The sequence below is a fragment of the Cyrtonyx montezumae genome, unplaced genomic scaffold, assembly GCF_038088225.1.
Source record: "Cyrtonyx montezumae isolate F1298 unplaced genomic scaffold, pur_monq_1.0 scaffold_8, whole genome shotgun sequence".
NCBI lineage: Eukaryota > Metazoa > Chordata > Aves > Galliformes > Odontophoridae > Cyrtonyx > Cyrtonyx montezumae.
The window spans coordinates 103,829,555-103,846,279 of record NW_027072089.1 but is presented as its reverse complement, the minus strand read 5'-3'; the positions used below and the strand labels follow the sequence as shown (position 1 = coordinate 103,846,279).

General features: G+C 43.9%; 1 protein-coding gene across 1 annotated transcript in view; it reads right to left on the bottom strand.

Moving 5' to 3' along the window:
- Positions 1–16,177, bottom strand: part of TRIM71 (tripartite motif containing 71) — a 49,497-nt gene extending 33,320 nt beyond the window's left edge. The window contains exon 1 of the mRNA XM_065752827.1: positions 15,293–16,177. Coding sequence (XP_065608899.1) covers positions 15,293–16,177 — 885 coding nt within the window. The remainder of the gene's footprint in view (positions 1–15,292) is intronic.
- Positions 16,178–16,725: the final 548 nt, after the last annotated feature.

Sequence of the window (16,725 nt, the reverse complement as noted above, 5' to 3'; positions counted from 1 at the left end):
ACAAGCAGAACTCGGACCTCAAATCTTGTCCTTTTTAATACAGGTACAAGCACTACTGCTAGTGCAAGTATTCTACACTTTCAAATTCTATCCCACTCTCCTCTATGAAGCTTTCCCCAATGGTTGTCTCAAAGACAGTGCCTATAAAAAGAGTTTATTTCATCAAATTGGAAGTAGTAGAAGAGGAAACAGCCCTGTGAACACCACCACTCAGTTAATTGTTTTGCAGTGAGTATTTTGTGGAGGGAGGGAAGAGAAGGCATACTTTGCAGCCCTAAGTAAGACTGGTTTAAAACAGTTCAGGGAAGTAGGCAGAAGTAAGTACACGGCTTACTTTCAAATATAAAAAGAAACATATCTTCCTATTGACCCTCTGGGGTCACATTCTGTGCTGCTTTTCCTTAGGACCATCTAAACAAGACAGATGCAGCCACTATTGAGGCAGCAGCTGAAGCCTGAACACTGGAAGGCACTCAGGAGTGGGGGGTGGAAGGAAAAAGAGGGAGAAGAGAAGAGGAAGCCATTTGGCTATAAAAAGGATCTTTCTTTCCTGTTGAAATGCAACGGTAAAGAGTGTCAAAATGGCTTAAGGGTGGGGAGGTCAAACATGTTTTGAGATGTTAAAAAACTCTTAAGCTCTGTCAGAAAAGACTGAAAAAAAATCTTAAGGTAGGTTTTTGTTCTTCTCAGAATTGTTAGCCATCATAATAGCTGCAAGCAATCCTGTCGGTTTCTGTGGTATTTTTGCCCAACAAAAACGACCTAGAATAATTCAGTAAAGATTTTATCCTCAAGAATTTTCCACTACAAAAACATTGTCAGGGAACTACTTTTTAAGCATCGTATTTGCCAATCCTCTCTTCAACAAGACTCCATTTTAAAATTAATACTGCTTATATAGAATTATTATCTCAGCAATATTAAAGATGCTGGGAAATACACAATAAACAGTTTATCTAAACAAAGCATGGTATCATGCCTTTTCGCTATCAAAAACCGCAAGCATTTTAGGGACCTTGGGGACTGGCAGATGACTTTTGCCATTTAAGAATGAAATTTACTCCTAAAGCTTTTTACTCCTAAAATTTACTCCTAAAGATTCACAAAGAACACTACTGAGTATTTACAGAAAGTCAAGATGTGAGGAAAGGCTTTGTAAAAATTTATTAACTTATACTCTTTGTTGTTTCCTTACTCTGAAATCTGTAAACTTGCACAGTGAAACTATATTTTATATGGCTACAGTATTAGTGGCCAACTTCTTTTCTAGCTTGTACTGTAGTGATACAAGATCTTTTTTTTTTTTTTAACCCAAGATATAAAATATAGTGACATCAAATAAGGGCCACTGGAACACAGTCTGGCAGCCTAGACCCTCACCCCCTACTGAAGAGAAAACCAGGCTCATCCTTGCTCTCTCTCAGGCCAGTTATTGAGGTTCTGCTCTATAAAGCTGAAGAGATCCCAACACGAAGTTAGCCCTGAAAGTTCACTAACAAAACAGAAACATGGAGTTATTCCTATCTCATCTTTGTTAACTATATACAATAGCAATACAACAGAGCAAAGCCATTTCTCCACCATGACCTCCCACCCCTAAGTTCCAGACTCGATGTGGGTGGGAGAGTAGGGAGACTGAATACATTTGGGAGAGGGCTTTGAGATGTGATTTCTGAACAGATGCTGCAAATACATACCCACCACTGACCCCGTCATAGAGCTCATCATGAAATTAATTCCATTTGCTAATACAGAAGTCAGGATGTTTAGCAACCTGACAGTCCCACTCTACTACTGATGTCTTCTCATGTTCTCTGCTTAGCACCTTGTCTCTTTCTTAAATTTCTCCATCCCTCTAAAACTTTCTTTATGAAGTGAGGATTGCAGTAACTGATATTACAGCACAAAAACACTGGGATATGAGTGTTATTGCTCTGCACCAGTTAGTTAGTTATGTGTAAATAAGTCCTCAGAGAAGTGGCATGTCAGTCAGACTTCCTCACTTTGTCAAGTGCAAAGCATTCCCAGCACTCAGTCCTAACAAGCCAATCCAACTAAGAATAAGCATTGGATGATCCTCAAGGCTGGTTTCAGTTTTGATAAGACTGGCCCAAAGTCAGCCTTCTCTATGCGTTTTTAAGGATTTTCACCACAGCCAAACACTTCTATCAGCGTAACACAATACGCATATGGTAAGAGACAAGGCTGCTTAACAACGATCAAATAATTGGGGTAAAAGTGCAACTTCACTCTTACGTGGGAAGTGTTCATGAATTAGGGATAAATAATAATCTCACACAACACAGGCAATACTGGAGATGTATCGTATTTAGAAATTCAAGCCAGCTTCACTGAAAACATTATCAGAAATATAATTAGAACGTGACCCTCTTTCTCCAGCTTCAAACAATAAAGAATTGATCAACATTCTTTACTGGAAACAACAGTGGGAAATACTATGTCAATTCCTTTTTAGGGAAAATAAAGAACGAATCCCCTTGTGCTAGACATCATTACTCCCAAATGCCAATACTACTGCCAAAGTTATTTGGTCATCTAATTTTAGAAAGAACACAAGTCTGTCTTAGCCCTATGTTTTTAAGAGATGCACACAGAGGTAGGTCAGAAAGTTGAGTTGCTAGAACCAAGTTCCACTCCCTTGTCCTTTTATTCCAGGGTAAGATTAGTAAATGAATAATATTTCCATACAAAATTAAGACTTTGACAACATGGCCACCCAATTACTCGAAGTAATCTCAAAATACCAACACACGAGAAAATATCTTATTTGTAAAAGTTGAAGGCAAAGATAACTAAGAGAGCAGTGTTTCTATACGGCAAACAAGAAAAATAAAAATGGTTGCATTCTAGCAGGGCAGGAAATCCAGCTACATAAGGCTGTGACAGAAGAGGAGGATGCAGATTCTCAACTGCTCTTCTCCCTCACTGCAGTTAACCAAGAATGGGATGTAATGCCTGAAGAGGCTATCCAATTTAAGTAATTTTTAAGTATCAGTAGTAGTGTATTGCTGCAAATGCCCATGTTTATAGTAATTGGATGCTTGCTTCTAGACAAGGTGGCAATATTTGATGTTTTAGTAGCTGCTGTTAAATTAACAGGTTGTCGTGGCAGTTTTAACTTGACAAAGAATTCTCAGTTTTAAAGAATTCAGATTTTAGCTTTTCCATTTTTGACTTAGTTACAAAAAAGGAACGGCATAAATCAGTACTTAAATTTCACTCAGAATTTAAGCTAGCCTAAGGAAATCCCAAGACTGCCTCACCTCTGAATTTTTAACATGGTTATTGAACACTGGAAGATGAAGTTTCAGTTCACATGTTCAGTGCAAAGGTCACAAGCTCTGCAAGACCATGATCAGAAACATTCCAGGGCAGTGTTGCTTAATTCATGGCAACAGCTTTATTTAACAAAAGCACTCAAGGAATGGTTTCTCTCCGTAACTCCATATGGGATCAAACATGAAACAACTCTGCTTACTTCAAGAAGTAGCTTCTTTGACCACATGAGAGTTGAGTATTTTGAGAATTCCTTTGTTAGTTTTGGTTCTTTTTTATTATTTTTATTTGTTTAAACTTCGATTTATGAAGACCTTCCTTTCCAAAAGCATTTAGACTTATCTAATAAGAAGTAAAAAAAGGATATGCCATACATATTTGGCAAGAATTTATTCCCTGTTCAGAGAGAAACAGATACATAAATGGGGAAAAACAACCCACACCACGATATTCTGACTCTGGCTGGTTTAGTAGGAAGTACAATACACCAACAGCCATTCACTCTTGGTGAGCTGTCGGCAGCAGTTTGCCCAGGTTAGATAGGTCTCTGAAGAAAGGATTTTCCTTTCTTACATCAAGTGTGTACTATTTTCTATCTTTTTACACAGTATCACCCAAAATGCATGAGCTGCTTCACTAGAATATATGCACCCAGAACAAGTAACTAGATCTACAGCTGTGAAAGCCTCCTTGAGTATTTCCCCTTCTATGAGGCTATATAGCTGTCAGTCAAGTCCAGTCTATGCTGCACAAGCCAAGAGAAAAATTGACAGTATTTCTAACACAAGAATCCCCAAATAGAGGTGGCAACTTAAAAAGTTACACCTATCCACCCTAGAATTTCCTTACAAAGACCATAAGCCACAATTTAGAATGAGATTTTTATTTTCTCCTCAAAGCAGGGAATAAACTAGTTGGTCAAAACTCACAAAACTTCCCCGAACCAACAACCAACAACCAGAGCAGAACTGTAACATGTACATCCTCACTTGTACAGCACATTTTCATTCTAAGGTAAGCTACATATAAATGTACATTCATTTCTGGAGGACAGTAACCATTCTTTCTCATGCCAGAGAATACCTGGAAGAGTAAACATTTCCAAGACAGCATAGCATTTCACTGAATCTCTCTCAGCTGCTGATAGCATATTTGGATAGCACAGTCATCTCAGCTGGGAAGTATCACTACACTCATTCTTTGTTTTGGTGTTTGTTTTTACATAAAACACTTCCTTTTTCTAATCTACCCCCCCTAGCTTATGAGAAATGTTTCCTTTTGTATTTCCACTTTTGAGGACATTACAAGGAATTTAATCTTCAAAGTAAAAACAGATGAAAATGCTGTTTCTTCTAGAAGATAAAATTTCACATAGAAGATGGCATTCTGTTGAGACCATGTTTTTGCTATTACGGTTGAAAATAGGTATTAAGGAGGAAGGCACACTTTAGGTTTTCCCATGCTCATTTAGTACACAAATTAACTAGAAAGAACACCATGTGAGCCATTTATTCTGTAACTGTATATTGCACAGCTTTCTGTTATTCTCTCCTGGAACATCCACATTGAAGACTGAACAATTCTGTCAGGACACTGTCTCATTATATTACTCTTAGATTAACTATCAAATGTACCTTTCATTTAAGGAAAATAAGAATCTTACTCTGCTAGCCAAATACTCCTAAATACTACAAAGTTTTATTTATGTAAGTATACTGATAATACATAAAATCAAGGCAAATTCACAAAAGCATATCACTAAATAGAAGTGAATGTGTGTACCATATTTAGACAATGACCAGAACTAGAAATAAGAAATACTAAGTCACAAGAACGCTTTACAAAGAAAAGCAAATCACAGCCTTTGAATAAAAATAATTGCTTAAAGCATCTGCATCCCTTAATTCAGTTTCAGTGTTTGGGTGGCTACGTTTGTGGAAGAGAAAGGAATTTCTGGAAGAAGGCAAAGACAGCAAATGTGGGCAAGAGACAAGGAACTTTGGGTGGTACTTTTTGTCCTGCTTCTGTATCACACTTTGAGCTGGTGTTTTCTTACATCCGTTGTCCAGTGTTCAGTCAGCCTGCCATTTGCTTCTTTATGTCTAGGTTTGAGTCAGTTCACACTGCTGCTTTTTGGCATAGAGGTCAGATATAGAATATACAGACCGACAGGAGGTGGCTGAAGCAGAGGAAACAGTGATTTAGATCATGAGAGATACCTGTGCCAAATGAGAGAACTGCCTGTTTCTTGGTTTAACTGCATACCAAACCCCATCTCATTGCATCTCTGCAATGAATGCAGCTTCTGCCCAGACTCCACACTGCTGAGTGGCTTCATCAGCTTGAGCTTCTCAGCAACCTTCTTTGCTGAATGCAAACTATCTACAGAGACGCTAAACAGGGACTGTTTTTACAACAAAAATGAAGCTATTAAGTTGTTAAACAACTAAAAAAATTGTCCTTTCTGTAGATAGATGAAATGTCATCAGTACATGGTATATAAGGGCTGATATTTCAGAATGAACCCACTACGCAGAAGAATGGTTCAAGGTGAATTTATGTTCCAGTACAAAATGTCAACACTTGCACTTACAAGGCTACAATTCTCCTATTTCTACTCTCAATGTAGGAAGTTGTTTGGCATTACTGACAAGAAAGTAAGACAGGAACACCAGTAAACTTGTCAGTAATTATATATTACTTGAACTCACTTCACTGGCTCAGAGACATAAAAAAAGTAATGAAAGAACTGATACGGAAGCAGTCAAGTAAAAGAAAAGCCTTTGGATCTTATCCATGCTCAACAATATATACAATGACACTACAAGCTTAAGCAAACCCAGCTACTCCTCAAGTCTTCATAAATTATTATTTGTAAAAAAAACAGCTGTTTTAAGGACAATAACAGAAGATGGCAAAACTGATAACTGTTAAGCTGGCAATTGCTTTGGTGGAAACTGTTTTATCTTTTAACTAAGAAAAGTTAACGAGAACTAAGTAAGGAGAAACGTATGGGGCTACAGTCATTAGTTGACTATGTGCTGTGCCAACCAACCCCAATAATTCAGTCACCTTGTTTTGCCTAAGATTGCAGCAATCTCCCCAAAGAGGGGCTGCTCTCTGCCTTCCTTGCAAGCCCACATGATTGAGGTTTTCTACTCTTGGCACGAAGACGTAACTTACTAGAGCAGGTATGTTTCCTTACACTGGCTTGACTCAACTGCTACTTCTCAGAGTAATAGTTCAGATTCAGAGGTACGTAGTGAACTACTACTTGACAAGATACAAAGATGAGATAACATCCTTTTTGCTAGAAAGGCAACAACGTGAACACAAATCATGTTTATTTTGACAAGTGACAACTCTCCAAAACATATTCAGCAAGTATATCAAATTTGTATGCAGCTTCTTACTGACAAAACCACATCTCAAGTGGCTTGAGGTTTGGAGTGGATGGCCTTCCAGCAGCATGCCAGATATGCAGAAAATCAGCTCAAGACCCTCCAGGCTGTTTCTATTCACAGCAGCCTGCTCAGACTGCCCACTAACTAACCTCTGTACTAGCCATTCCACCACCTACAGCCATACAGTGTAATTCAAGTAAAGGAGTCATGCTTCAGCAACAGAAAGCTCAAGGGTCAGATGTTATTTCTGATCTGCTAAGAGGCTCAGACTCCTTGAGAAAACAGGTGATGCTGAAAGCAGGAGCTACCATGAAACAGTACTGTCAATTAATGCACACATTGTCCACAACTGAGAAAGCAGTAGATTTTACTCCATGGGAGGCCATGCTACTATCTCTTTGGAAATGGTCACTCAGCACCACTTGTAATCTTGAGCTAATACCAAGCCCTATTTACTTCCACAGTACTCCAAAGGGGGGAGGGGAAAGGAAACAGGTACAGTTCATTCCCAGTTGCTGTTGCATTGAGCATGAACAGCACTGGGAAGACTGGGATCCCACTGTTCTAGTAGTTATGATCTCTTTTCTTGCAACTCTTTTGTTGTCATTTAATTCTCTCAGAGAATAACCTAGCTATTCCAGAATGCTGACTGATATCTCTCGTTCTGCTTCAAAAAGTTATGTTTTTAATAAATAAGTAGCCCCTTCTCTCTAAGGAAGTGTTTCTCCACACACCCAAAGCCCTTTAGCACAAGTTAACATCAAATGCAATGTGCTGGGATACCTTTGTCACACTGCAGCTGTTTCTACAGTGATAACTGTGTGCAGGGGATGATATCTGCCATTTGTTCAGCCTTTTATTCAGTTAATTCAAGTATAACTCAATAGAGAATTTAGTTATCTGCATAACAGTTCCCAAAGCCTGAGAACACTTCAGCGAGAAGCACGATTTTCATTACCCCTACAGATAGGCATTGTTGTTGGCAGAGAGATAGTTCTCACAGTAACTTCAGTTGTGTTAGTTATCAGTCATCAATTAAAGAACACTGGTTTTCAGTTTGCTTATGTCGCCAGAGAAACTTTGTGCTCAGGGACACACTCAGCTGGCTCATTTGGCAACCAGTTTCTTCCAGAGAAGTCATGCCTTTCTCAAGTAACATCCTTGTATGGATCAAGTATTCCTGAAATTTGAGTGACTTTGTCTAGCAGCCCGCAGACCCCCTTCACGCTCCAACTTCAATGTATTAAATCTCCAGCGCCTTTGGGCACACCATATATAGCAGTGGGGGCGGGAGGGGGGGTTTAACCCTTTACCAGCATGCCTTTTTAAAGGAAAAAAGAGACGACGGGATGTGAACCTTTTTTATTTTCTCAAAGTAATGGACTGCCCTTCTCACATGCACACAAAGCATTTTTTTGAGTTTTGTAGCTGACTTCTGAACAACAAAGAAACAGCAACAGAAAAAAACTAGAAACTTTCTGATATTTATCTTACCCCTTCAACCACCCAACATGACACTCGTCAAGGTTACAGAACAGAAGTAGTAACCTTGTCAGGTGTCAGGACCAGTACCAACTAGTTCTGGCTAACTATTCACTACCCACATACTACCAGCCCTCCTACTGGAGATCTACAGCATCCTATAGCTCCTTGGTGCAGCTCCAGGTTGGATTACAAAGCTTCAAGGCATCTAGGATGCAGACTGCTTTCAAGCTTTGCTTACAAAAGTTTAAGTCAATTAACCTACAGTATGAATGGCATGCATAATAAGAATCACTGAAACGAAGGGTAAAGAGGGTGATTTCAAGTTTGATAGCTGACATTTTTCCTTCAAAAGCAGTTTGCCTTTTGTCTTCCACACAGGCCTGCCACTCTGGGCAGTGGATATTGAAGTATACAAACCAAACCCAAGACAGCATGGGACAAGGGGAAAATACAGCAACAAGCTGTAAAAAACATCTGATAGCTCCACCGAAGATTGATTTCCAAATGAGAAGTCCCAGGTAGCATTTTACCCCATCTGAGCATGTCATTTAGTCGTTACATAGATTTACAGCACCTTACCTAGGGAAAGGCAACATTTACAGTATATGGTGATTTATAGCATTGCCCATCCACAGAATGTGTGGTAGAGATGAGTACATAATACCAGCAAACAACTAGAAAGAGACAAGGCTTAGCAAACTTGACAAAATGCCCTTGAATATTTTGCTTATGCATGGAAATCAACATTAAAGGGAAGATGATGCAACTCAAGTTTAGCTATTACCTTTCGCTCACTGAAAAGGATGCACTCCTCTCCTCCCCCCAGAGTACAGAGATCCAAGGGCAGCAGTTGCTATCTGACAGTCAATGGCAGGGAGACCAGCACTAGTGGTTACCTGTGTCACCTTAGCTAATGAGGACTATACCACAGCCACTGACACAAGACTTAACTACTGATGCTTCTACAGGAAGACAGAAGCCTTTACCTGTATTAAAATGTTAATTTCAACCATAAGTAAGATCTTTCTTATTTGCTTGGTCAATACCGATTATTTTGACCACAAAGGCATACCTCACTAGCCCCCAGACTTTCAATATTCAACACTGGAAAGTGACTTTCAGCCACTGCTAGCGATACAAGACTGCCTCAGGATGCATACCTACCGCTGGAACATATGCCCTTTTCTCCAAGTTAGCACAACTGTGTTCCACTGGTGCTAAGTAAGCAGAATAATTAAACGAGAAGTTTCTCATTTAAAGTCTCCACGCAAAGACTTAGCGTCCTCAATTAAAAAAAAAAATAATCACCTACATAAGTAGGAAAGCTGCTGACAGGACATCATCCTACCACTGCTCACCCCCTGAGGTTTTGGAAATGCATGCTATACATTCAAGTGAAACAGCAGTGGAGCTCTCATTTCTTGCTGCTGAACACGCAATTACAAATGAATTCTTATCACACGTGAGTACTGTACACACAGATAAAATGCAGCACAGCAGAACACAGAACACATTAACAAGCCTCATCTGTGGGTACTACACTCCTTTTCATTCTGAAGAACGAGAGCATTCAAAGCTGTTCAGCATTCATAATACATGAATGAGATTTATCAGCTACAGAAACTATCATTAACCGTTATTTTGTTGAGGACTGGTAAAAAAAAGAAAAAGGAGCTTAGACTCAAATTCAGGAAAGAAGGGCTACTGCCATGTCAGTCACATGCCTGACACTTGTTAAAGTGGGAGGGATAAGAAAATGAAAAGAGCTAAAACAGCTGTAAATGATACTGTACTGTAAAGAAGCTTAGAAGACAGCCATAGTGACACTGGTTCTGTACTACACCTTTGCTCCAACCCTGTGAATTCTGATGTTGACTTGGGATGCACAAACAATTCATTAGGTGAGAGGAAAATACTCATCACAGCCTCACAGCCTTCCAATAGGAGGAAGGCTGCACAGGTCCACATCATACAAAAACATGTCAAACAAGGACATACACCCTGAGAGGTTTGGAATCAGGGACATTAATTAATTAATGACAATGTAAATGCATTTCTAAAAATTATGCAATACAAAATCATGATCTTTACAATCCAAGATTATATTTTTAACTTGTCTGTTGAAAATGGATTCAGGTAAAGACAAACCTCTTCTACGAATTCTTCTCTCTGGTAACATTACTCTCAGATTCAGTGTATTGTTAATATAGCCTCTGTGCTCTCAACACATGATTCTTCATCTGATGGAAAGACACCAACAGCTCTGCAGGAAGGGAAGGGATCATGGTAGGAAAACTAGGAAGGGACAGGGTCAAGATGGTACTGAAAGAGGAACGGTACCTTCTTAACTTTAAAACAGAGGAACTAGGTAGTTTTCCTCTAAGGAAGCGTGATCTAGCAGGCATGTTTATGTGCTCATGTTTACGTGCTCTAAAGACAGTTGAAATGATAAATTCCACACATGGTACTACAAGACTCATTTTCTAAAATGATATAAAACTCAGCCAGACCTCCCCCAATTACTGAAACAATGAAGTCTCCAAGTGTAAAAGTGAAGTTAAGGGAGTTTTCTTTCTTTCAGTATGCAGCAGTCTGCATGCAAGCTTCTACTGAACTCATATTGTTGATTTCTGAAAAGTTTTTTCCAAGTAAAAATGGTCCATGAAACGCCCTTTGACAGACAAGGCATTTTTATTTCTTCCAGTTTACTCACTGGAAACTGTCTGAAGTTGTATTTAATTAGGCCAGGAGTATAATGATATCAGATTATCACCAGGAAAAGCTTCACTGTATTTTTTTTTCCTAAATGTTGAGGAGATTTGAATGTCTGCTATACCAGAGTAGAGCAAAAGAGGACAGAGTTTGATTCCATATAGAATGGTATTCTAAGTCCTGTTTCACAACCAGTAAAGTTAACATCCTCTTATAACAGCTTAAGAATAATCTTTCATACAGTGAAGAGCCAGGAGTTAAACACTTGCTGAGAGAAAGTGCAACTTGAAGGAAAGCAAGGCAGAGTAATTTAAGAAGGTATCAAGTCCACATTATATAGACCATATACGAATTGATTAACTCAAGAGTATTGCATTTTCTTCACTGGGGATAAAAACTCAACAGGAAAACAAGTGTCATCCAAGAAATCCAAAATATCATCTTAAGATTGGATGCTTGCACATGTATTTGATATCTGAAGAGACAAGGCAGGTTAAGACCCTGCACAATTTCTTATATATACACTGGACACTACATCTAGATTCTCTTGATATGCAAGTTCTCCTATAATGCTAAAGCAGCCGTAGCAGCTGCACTATTGTGAACTATTACACATTACAACTGGTGGGTGAGGGCGAGCAACATAGAGACTGCCATACAGAAAGCTCAGCATTTGGCCGTGATGGCAGACCAGAGAAGGGAACCACATCCAGCCTACTCTTCCTCCCTAGAAACTCTTCTTCCTTTTCCCTTACAAAAATTCAGTTCTAGCCAAGGTCCTGTGATTCACATAAATGTACACTAACACTACTTGAAGAAAGAATTGTTTATTTACCTCATTATTTGGTTAAATCAGCTCATGGAGTCATCTGCCGAACGCATACAACCAAGTCCGGTGAGAACAGGACAGGTGCCCTCCCTTGAGCAGCCATGAAACATTAAGACAGCTTGCTCCTGTTGTGCTACCAGAGCTGCTGAGAAGAGCTAAGGTGTAAATTCAATGAGCCAGGACTAGTACCTTTCAGCTGCACCGGCAGTTTGAATTCCTCCTTCTAGCCATACAAACTTCCGAAAATTATCTACATTTTACAGTGTGTAAGGCAATAAATGTAATTTCTCCTGGTAATCTAAAGGGTCAAATTAGGAATATATGCAACTCTAGAATTCAAAATAGCTATCTAATCTCAGCCAGCCTTGCTCAAGTGCACAGATATCCCCATGAAACTATTTCAAATCACTGATCCGATAAGAAACCACTAATGAGTTTGTGAATTAAGCTGATCATTAAAGAACCTGACCCAAAGCTGTAACTGATGCAAGCAAAAGGAAAGAAAAGCATGCCCAAAGGATTTTGACATTATTTTCCTCCTTTTCTTTCTTGAAGTGGAAGTAAGCCATGGCTACAGTGTTTCACCATGCGGTCTCTAAACCACTTCCAAACTGGAACTTGTAAAGCAATATGAACACTATGGGGTCACAGACCATTAAGTTGACTGGATCTGGCAGCTCTGCACTTTCCCTCCCAAGCATTGGAAGTCTGCTAGTGAAGCACTCTGATGGACCAACCACCACTGTTTTGTATTACCAAGCAATACCAAGGAAACCCCCACGTTATTCAACTTGAGACTTTTGACTTCTGTTTCTGCTCTCTGCAGCAATGAAGTCCTTTGAATCTAGGTAGTTTCACCTCAACAATTCCACAGCAATCCCAATATTTTCTAAGCATCTAATTCAGCTTGTAGTCTTATCGACAACATAAGAAAGAGGTGACCTTTCATTCCAAGGCATGAGACAATCAGGCATGCTGACAAGAGTCAGCATATTTGATTCACTTACGGATTAGACTAAAGCAGGATCTTCAAGGTGAAGTTCTGCTGGCTTCTATCACCACTGCAACACTGGGAAGTCTATGCACGCAACAAACATGGTCACATGGAAGAAGCCTCCAGAGTCACTGCACAAGTATTGCTACCTTTGTAGAATGCTTTGTAACATCCAACTGAAATAAAGTCTTTTCCATGCTGTCCCAAAAGCATTTTATACCAGACAGGGAGGTTTCCAAACAATAAGCAACTAGGCTGGGTTTCAACAACAACTCTATGACAAAGATAGAAAGTTTGGCTTTTGCTTCTTTGCAGGAACACAGTTTACTTCCTTTCCTTCCGTGCATCACCATAGTATTTGTAGAACTATCCACCCTAAAACTGGTGGCTAGAGTTACATTTTCTGTAATACTGCTCTTACAGTAAGTCAATCTCTGTGCAACCCTTGGTCTAGGGAGCCTGCTTTGGCAGGGGGGTTGGACTCCATCTCCAGAGGTCCCTTCCAACCCCTACAATTTTGTGATTCTGCCAAACTGCCAGTGACTGCAAAGAGCAATAGGTCAACAGCTCAGACAGGAGCACAATCAAGCCAGAGATCACTCCTGATATCCCACTAAAGAGTCAAAATGCTCATTTTTATACACCGATAGGATAAACAACTATATTGATCTTGTCCCACAAATGTCTGTTGTCTAGCTCTGAGAGTTGGAACAACCAGGAAGCAGCCATCTACAGTGCTGTTTCCCCATTTCACTTGCAGGCATCCCAAAATGGGGATGTGGTAGGAGGAAACTACACATAACTTGGAAAAAGACCAGACACAACTAAAACCAAAAGGTGGTAAGCAACAGTGATGTTGGAAGGTCACATTGAGAGGAGGAAGATAAGGGAAAAAGCTGCTCTGGCCAAGAGAAACAGCAGTATCAAGGTCAACTTCTTCACAACTTATCTCACATAGGGTGAGGAGGATGCATCCTAAGGAAGCGGACCCCCACAGCCAAGAATGACTGCTCTATAAGCTTGCACATGACACTGCCTGTGCCTAAACTTACCAGCGGGACACTGCACTGTGACGAAACATGCCGCTCCGACGCCAGCTTCTCCAGTTGCTCCCTGAGTGTGAGCCACAATTAGTAACTACAAGGACTTAAAGTCTCAAGCTGCCATTCCAAGCGCGCATTTTAGGTTAGACTTCACTTTGTTTGGCTGTCTAATAGTGCGTTTAGGGTATCACTTAAGTACTCTCCTGGAAGGCTGCCTTTCTATTATCATGCCTTTTATGAGGCTGTAAATAGCATTCTTCGAATTAAACAAGCAATAACCCTCACTGTTTTGCAGCCATTCTTTCTCAAAAATTGTACATCTTGTCCCACACTTTCAGCAACACCAAGAAAGATTTACAGCACGAACTGTTCTCTACAGTCATATTCTCACCCAAATGTTTCCCCTCAAGTTAATAATAAATACTTGCAAACACTAATCAAGCGCACCCACATTAAGGAACCACCAAAACTCACCAATCAAGAACAGCAGCGGATCATTAATTTGCAGAATAAAAGCTTTTCTCAACAGGGTCTGAAGGCTTGAAAGCGCTCACTTGTTTTAAAACAATTTCTCGGTCTATGGGACACAAGGACATCCAAGACCAATCCTAAGAGACACGTACCTCTTTTCTCCAAGCACGCTTTTGAAAATAGAAAGCGTTGGCCACATAAAAACAAGCTAGCTTTCTTTTCTTTTTCTTTTCTTTAAGAAGTCTAGAGTCTCCTTTAGATATCTTCAACTTCTAGGGAAGCTGTGCACTTTAGCCCAGACTTTAGCCCACAGAACGTCTAGGTTTTTAAGCTTTCCACAAGTCCACAACGAAACATCGTGGGGCTCCTGGCCCAGCTGCTCCTTTTCACGAGTGGTAGGCAACTCAGCATCTGCTGATCACTTACTTTCTCTCCTTGGCCACTAACAACTCTTAAGAGGAAAAGCTCCTCCTGACTTTCCAGAAAGTTCGAGGATGCACAACATCGGAGGAGTTGGGCAGTGCCCGTGCAAACGGAGCGCATCACCACGTTTCCCCAGGTTAGATAACCGCGGGCGTCCCACAGAAAGCTGTGCGGCTGCCCCAGCCCGTTCTCTGCCGAAAGGACGCTGCTTTTAGGGCTAAAGGCGCGGAAAGTTCCAGCAAAATGCCCTGTCCGGACCTCCCAGACCAGACGTGCGGGACAGCGAACAGCCATTTCCCACTTTCCGAAGAAAACCAAGTCTCAAATTACCCCAGCGAGAAGCCACGTCCCAACGAAACTCACAACACTCGCTGCGCGGCAGTGCCCTCGGGCGAACCAGCGCATGGGACCGCGCGGGGGAACGCTCTGCCAGCACGGCCACCGCAACGCGTGCGTGGCCGCCGCAGCTACCCGACCGGCGAGCGCTTCCCACAACTTTCCGGCTCCAAAAACGGCCGCTCTCCTCCTCACGCAGCTATCCTACTGACCAGACTCCCCTCTCGGGCGCGCAGCACGCCCCGCATAGCAGTCCCCGCATACAGCCCGCAGCCTTCCCCTCCCCGCGCTCGCTCACCTCGTCGTCGTGGTGCTGGCAGTAGCTGGCCCGCTCGGGGAACACGGAGAGGATGTTGTAGGGCGAGGCGGGGTAGGGCGGACTGAGGGCGAGCGGTGCGGCAGGGCCGGCCGAGGCGGCGGCGGGGCCGGCGGCGAAGCGCTCGATGAAATGGTCCTTGGTGAGGCGGACGCGCTGGTGCGCCCGCACGCAGTTGTCGCACAGGTGCTCCTGGCAGTCCAGGCAGCGCGAGCTGGCCGCGTTGCCCTCGTCGCAGGAGCTGCAGCGCGGCTCGCCCTGCCGGCTGTGCGGCCGCCGCAGCAGCAGCGCCGCCGGGCCGCCGCCCGACGAGGAGGACGAGGAGGCGGAGGAGGGCGCGGCGGAGCCGGCGGCGGGCGAGGAGGACGCGGCGGCGGCGGCGGCGGCGCGGTGCGGCGGAGGGCGGCCGTGGTGGCGATTGTTGGCGCCGCCGCCCCCCGCGCCGGAGCCGGCGGCGGGCCCGGAGCCGGCAGCGCGGCCGTTCTTCTGCTCGTCGGCGGCGGCCGCCACCACCACGACGTCCAGCAGGTTGCTGAGGAGGAAGTTGGAGGAGGGCAGCGCGTCCATGCCCGAGGGCTCCGAGATCACCACCTTCTGGTCGCAGATGGGGCAGCGCAGCTTGAGCGCGTCCCCCGCGGCGGGGTGCCGGCGCGCCTCCAGGCACTGGCGGCAGAAGGCGTGCAGGCAGGGCAGGACGTGCAGCCGCCGCGCCGCGCCCCCGCACGACGAGCCGCCGCCCCCCGAGGAGCCCGAGGTCTGCGAGGATGACGACGAGGTGGACGAGTTGGAGGAGAGCGGGGCGGGCGAGCCGCACATCTCCTTGCACAGCGGGCACACCTGGAAGTCGGCCTCCGGGAACGAAGCCATTGGCGGGGGGGAGGGGGGGGGGGGGAAGAGAAGAGGGCGGCGCGGCCCCGCCCGGACGGGCAGCGGCGGCGCGGAGAGAGCGGCGCTCAGAGCGGAGCGGGGAGAGGGGGGATGGGGGTCAGCGACGGCTCGCGGGCATCGCTCAGGCGCTCCGCCCGGCGGGAGCGCGGGGCCGGCTCCGTGCACGCGGCGTCATCGATCCGGCGCTGCGGGAGCCGGGGCCGCCGCCCGGCCCGGCCGCGCTTCGGTGTCGCGGCGCTCAGCGCCCGGCGCCCGCTCCCCGCGGCGTGAGACGAACGGTGCTGGTGCCCGGAGCGCTCCGTTCCGAGCGCCGTGCTCTCATCTCCCCCTCGGGGCCGCGGGCTCACGGCGTGCTGCGGGCGCGCGTCCTCCTCCCGGTGCCCAGCGCATGGGCTCGGCGGCCCGGGGCCCCCCGGCGCGGGGAGCGGCTCCGTCCGTGCGGGGCTGCGCGGGTCGCTTGTGTGCCGGACGGCGGCGGCGCAGCTTTACCTCCCGGTGCTCTCTCTCTTCGCGGGGCGTTGCGTGGT